Below are 5,855 nucleotides of genomic sequence, written 5' to 3' on the forward strand. Positions count from 1 at the left end.
ATATGTATTTTTTTTTAAAGTGCCCTTCATTCTCACGTTACTATTAATGTCTCAAGTTATTACATAGGCTTAGGGGCTTTAGTTTCACACAGCTGCTGATACTTCATCATTTATTGAAGGTTTGTGATCCTGCCTCCAAATCACACAGCAAGTCGAGTCGTTGTTGGGTGTTTTTGTGTGTCTATAGTTAACAGTGTATCCCCTGAAGTACTGGATGACGAGCACCAGTTAGTGAACAAGTTCACTCAGCTATGTGGAAACTTGAACCACAATGGTTGGACAATGAGGTGTGTGGAGCACTAACAGTTGAGTGATTTTAGTTTCTCCAAAGAGTTGAAGTTCTTGGACTTATTTTTTTCCCCATGTTTGTGAGCAGGTGTTCACAGCTGGAGCTTCACTGCTGCACTCTTCGAGAAGTTTGTGTGAAGATCGAACGCATCGGACAGCCTGAGGACAGGCCTTTCAGCTGCAGGGTGGGAGAACTCATGGTGAGACAGTGGGAGCAAGTACTCCTCGATGTATTACTCTGTGCCTGCTGTTATAGATTAGAATGTAAGCTTGGATTCATAAATAATAATGATAATACATTTTATTTATAGGCGCCTTTAAAGACCTTTAAGGTCACCTTACATTAGTACGACAAAATAAAAGCATAAGGTAAACAACAAAAAAAATAAGCCCTACACACTGGGCTTGTGTGGGGTTATTTTGTGGTATTTGGTACACATTTTATTAGCCACACATGACATGAAGACAAATGTAAAGTTACTGATAAATATGTTTATTCCAGTCTACTTGAGATTAAACTGGGAGAATACACTCTCCAAGTTTGAAGCGGATTAAATGAACATTTTCAAGACAGACAAAGAAATGATGGACAGAGGTTTTTTGCCAACTATCACAATATCAGCATTAAGGTTACCAGTTTTCTTTGAGAAGTAATCTATTCAAAATTTGAATTTAAATCTGGTTCTAGCATGTTTCTTATTTGTCTCTTTCTACAAGGTCTTAGATGTAGCTAGCCTGCAGGTGCCCCCAGACAGGATTCAAGGTGTGTGCATTGATGACGTGGTGTGGCTGCGTGGGGCTGGAACCTCACTCCTCAACGCCACTCTGCGCTGGGACTACCCTGGCAACCTCGTACGTCACTTCAAGGTGTACTGGCGACAGCTGAGAGGACCTCATCCCAGCATCCCCCCCGGTCAGTTGGTTCTGGTGGGTCGCTCGTATTCCAATTTGTTCAGGGTGACAGAGCTGAGAGTGCCAGAACCTCCTGGCCTGTTGGAGCTGGTGGTGGAGCCAGTGATCAAGATGGGCTTCCTAGTCCCAGAGAGCCACTGGGGAAGAAGAAGCCTCAGCTACACAAAGGATTCCTCGAAATGAATTTTACACAAATACCAACCAGTAGCATCTTCATTTACTCTCATGCTACGACTGTTACTATCACACCTGTGAAGCAGAATGTGGAGAAATGCATTAATTTGTTTCAGGATCAGTGTGCATCAGTGATGTAATCACCAATCTCGTCCCAGTGTAGTAGAAGCTTAAAGAAACATGTCAAACATCTTGTGAAATGTGAATTGAGGCTGTGTAAGTATACTTATGAATACAGCTTTGCAACATTTTACATCCTGTTTAAGATCTAGTTATTTACAAGAATGTTCAACAATAAAACTGGATAACTAAAGGATATTTTCAAAAATTTAAATTGAAGGGATAAAAGCAATATGTAACCTGTACGAAAATGCAAATATGATCCATATTTGGGTCAAATAAGTCTGGTGTCTGGGCATTCCAGACAAGAAAAGAAAGAAAGAAATTTGTTAAATTTAATAGTTTTGATCAGTTATGTGTAAAGCCAGTAGCATTCTAAACAAAAGAAAGGTGCACCTTACCCTTATACAGCCCACACAAATATATCAACAGCAGTGATCACAAAACGGTGTATAACTGAAGACAGTATGAGATCTTTAACCAGGTCTTCCCATTAACACCTGACCTGTCCAGAGGTTCAGTCAATGAGCTCGTCAATAGCTTCAATGCAAAAATGTTAAATGTAATGGATACAATTGCTCCCATTAAGGTGAAGGTTATCTCTGGAAGGAAAAAGTCTCCATGGAGAAACTCCACACTGGTGAAAAATGAAAAAAGAGAGTGTAGGAAAGCTGAGCGCAGATGGAGAAAAACAAACCTCCAGGTTCATTATGACATCTATAAAGAGAAACTTCACAATTATAATTTACAACTGAGGAGTGCAAGAAGGTCCTACTTCTCTGACATCATCACTAAAAACAGCCATAATGCTCGGGTCTTATTTTCTACAGTCGACAGGCTAACAAACCCTCCTGTTCCAGTGGCAGCTGAACTTCATTCGACCATGGCCTGCAATGACTTTGCCAAATTCTTCACTGAAAAAATCCAAAAAATTAGACAAGCAATTGGTACATCAACAGCAGATCCAGGATATGTACTGTGTCCACCAAAAAACTGTTTAAACACCATGAAACAGTTTCAACCTATTAACAGCAAAGACCTGGAGGACATCTTAGGTCAACTGAACTCCTCCTCCTGCTGTTTAGATGTCCTGCCAACAAGTTTTTTCAAAAAGGTCTCAAAGACTTTAGAGTCAGACCTGTTACAGATCGTCAACTTTTCTTTATTATCAGGTGTGTTTCCAGAATCACTAAAAACTGCTGTAATAAAACCTATACTGAAAAAGGACAATCTTGACAAGACACAAATGAACAACTACAGGCCGATCTCAAATCTCCCATTTTTAAGTAAGATCATTGAAAAAGCAGTTTCTCAACAGCTCAGTTACTTCTTAAAACAGAATAATTGCTATGATGCCTTCCAGTCAGGTTTTAGACAGAACCACAGCACTGAAACCGCTCTGACCAAAGTGTTCAATGACATATGTCTGAATACAGACAGTGGAAAAATGTCAGTCTTAGTTTTACTGGATCTCAGTGCAGCATTTGATACAGTTGACCACAACATATTACTCAAACGACTGGAGAACTGGGCAGGTCTTTCAGGAACTGTACTAAACTGGTTCAAAACATACGTAGAAAACAGGAAATACTTTGTATCAATAGGTAACTTCACATCTGAGCAGACAAGTATCACATGTGGAGTTCCCCAAGGTTCCATCTTGGGACCCCTTCTGTTTAACATTTACATGCTCCCACTGGCACAGATTATAAAGAACAACAAAATAAACTACCACAGCTATGCAGATGACACACAAATATATATCACAATGTCACCAGGAGACCGAGGCCCTGTACAGGCTCTTGGTAAATGCATTGAGGAAATCAATGACTGGTTGTGCCACAATTTTCTCCAGCTAAACAAAAACAAAACTGAGGTAATAGTCTTTGGCGCCAAAGAAAAACGATTACAGGTCACCAGAGAACTTCAATCTATACACCTAAAAACCACAAACCAGGCGAGAAATTTGGGTGTAGTGATGGATGCAGACCTAAACTTAGAAAAACACATTAAGACAATAACAAAATCAGCTTACTATCACCTCAAGAATATTTCAAGGATAAAAGATCTGATGTCTCAACAGGACCTGGAAAAACTAGTCCATGCATTCATCTTTAGTAGGCTTGATTACTGTAACAGCATCTTTACAGGTCTACCTAAAAAATCAGTCAGACAACTACAGCTCATTCAGAACTCTGGCTGCTCGAGTCCTCACTAAGACCAAAAAAGTGGACCACATCAGTCCAGCTCTGAGGTCTTTACACTGGCTGCCTGTCCGTCAGAGGATAGACTTTAAAGTTCTGATGCTGGTCTATAAAGCTCTGAATGGTTTAGGACCAAAATACATCGGTGACCTCCTGACCCAGTATGAACCTTCCAGATCCCTCAGGTCATCTGGATCCGGTCTTTTATCAGTTCCCAGAGTCAGAACCAGACACGGAGAAGCTGCATTCAGCTTTTATGCTCCTTATATCTGGAACAAACTCCCAGAAAGCCTCAGATCAGCTGAAACGCTCAGTTTATTTAGATCCAGGTTGAAGACTCACCTGTTCTCAGCTGCATTTGAATAAAGCACCAAATCCACACTTTTAAGCTTAAATTTCAAAACTAACATTTTAACTACTGATTTTATCTATTGTTCTGATTTTATCTGTTTTGATTTTATATACTGTTTTCTTTGTTTGTTTGTTAATTAGTTAGTTTGTTTGTTTGCTTGTTTTAATCAATTTTAAATCATGCTTTTTATTTGTTTTTGTTTCTAATGTCTCTGTAAAGCACTTTGAATCACCTTGTTGTTGAATTGTGCTATACAAATAAACTTGCCTTGCCTTATACTGTTTTATGTCTTTGTCTGAATATCTAATCACAGTCTGTATAAGTGAATACAATCAAATCTACAGCCATGCTAACTGCTATAATAACTAAGCTAATACAATGCTAATATTAGCATGCTAACATACTATGCCGGTATCTTTTTATCTTTTAATTATATATTCTTTGATACATCTTAAAAATGTTTAAACCTTCTTGTTTTCTACTGACACTACTGGCGATCTAGCAAATTTTGCAAGTGCCTGAGTATTTTGGGTCTAGTTCATCTGCCTGTTTGTTTTGGCCGTTGTCTCCCTCGGATTCTTACACCTGACTGTTTGGCTTACCTGACTGTCCGTGATGTGGCCTAGCAGGATCTGCGTCTTGCTCGTGTGGGTCTGGATTTTTATGTCATTGGTCTACCGACCTAGTGCTGGACTTTACCAATACTCAGCTGATGAGCTTCTCCGTCTCCGCTTTCACCTGGCTTCTCCACCGCTCAAACTCATAGTACCCCTGTGTCTAATGGGATTATGTTAGTTTCTGCTTTTATGTGATGAAGTTTTGTGGAGAAAAAAGAAACCCTGACAGTTTCGACCATGTTCGCTAAGCTTTGGTACTAACATGGCCCAGAGCCAAGGTGGCTAAGGTCTATCATCCCACCTAGACAATGGTGAAGCCAGTGCTTAATACCAGACAAAAAGTAAAGGCTATACAATATTCATTTTTGTGTTATTATTCTTTCGGAGCAAACATAGAGAGATTCTTACAGTACAACATTATTGCATGAAGACGATGATTACATATGGTATGTTTCCTCAAATGTCAAGGAAAGTTCGTTTTAAATGTCAAAGGGTAAACGGATCTTCTGACTGTGCTCAGTGATGGAAGTTTTGGTTGTAATTTAAAGATTGAAATTTAGACATAACGGAAAAGGGCTCAAGCCACCCACTGTTTATGTGTCTATTGTATCTTAAGCAAATTTCCTTGGACATTGGCTGCTTTTTCATTCATTTTCAGTCCAGCTCTTGTACCTGACCATTTTCAGAATGTTTTTGTCAAGCCTCTTAATCACGAATCATTAACTGAGTATAAATGCTCATCTGTGGGTGGGTGAATGACTGAATGTAGTGTAAAGCGCTTTGGGGTCCTTAGGGACTAAGTAAAGCGCTATACAAATGCAGGCCATTTACCATTCAAGCATAAAAAAGAACCAACTCAAGGGATGAACTAGTTTTGTGTTCATACACAACAGACAGTTTAGCAAAGGACCAATTTTAAACTGTGTCTTTATGCACCAGCAGCTTGTCAAAACCAAAACACAATTTATGGAATTATTATTGTAGTAAAATGCCATTAGATTGTTAGTCACCATGCAGCATTTAAATAAAATAAAAAATTTAAAAAAAAGACTGACAGCAGCTTAATTGTTCAGATTGACAATGGCACACACACTGACACGTGTATTCATATCTTTGTGGGGACATCACATTGACATAATGCTTTCCCTAGCTGCTTACCCTAACCATCAAAAATGAATGCCTAAACCT

General features: G+C 39.2%; 1 protein-coding gene across 1 annotated transcript in view; it reads left to right on the forward strand.

Moving 5' to 3' along the window:
- engase (endo-beta-N-acetylglucosaminidase) overlaps positions 1–1,401 on the forward strand; it is a 17,517-nt gene extending 16,116 nt beyond the window's left edge. Inside the window, exons 12-14 of the mRNA XM_005747292.2 lie at positions 188–287; positions 377–488; positions 1,006–1,401. Coding sequence (XP_005747349.1) covers positions 188–287; positions 377–488; positions 1,006–1,383 — 590 coding nt within the window. The 3' untranslated portion in view covers positions 1,384–1,401. The remainder of the gene's footprint in view (positions 1–187; positions 288–376; positions 489–1,005) is intronic.
- Positions 1,402–5,855: the final 4,454 nt, after the last annotated feature.

Source organism: Pundamilia nyererei, unplaced genomic scaffold, assembly GCF_000239375.1.
Source record: "Pundamilia nyererei isolate P.nyererei 1_Seehausen unplaced genomic scaffold, PunNye1.0 scaffold00193, whole genome shotgun sequence".
NCBI classification, from domain to species: domain Eukaryota; kingdom Metazoa; phylum Chordata; class Actinopteri; order Cichliformes; family Cichlidae; genus Pundamilia; species Pundamilia nyererei.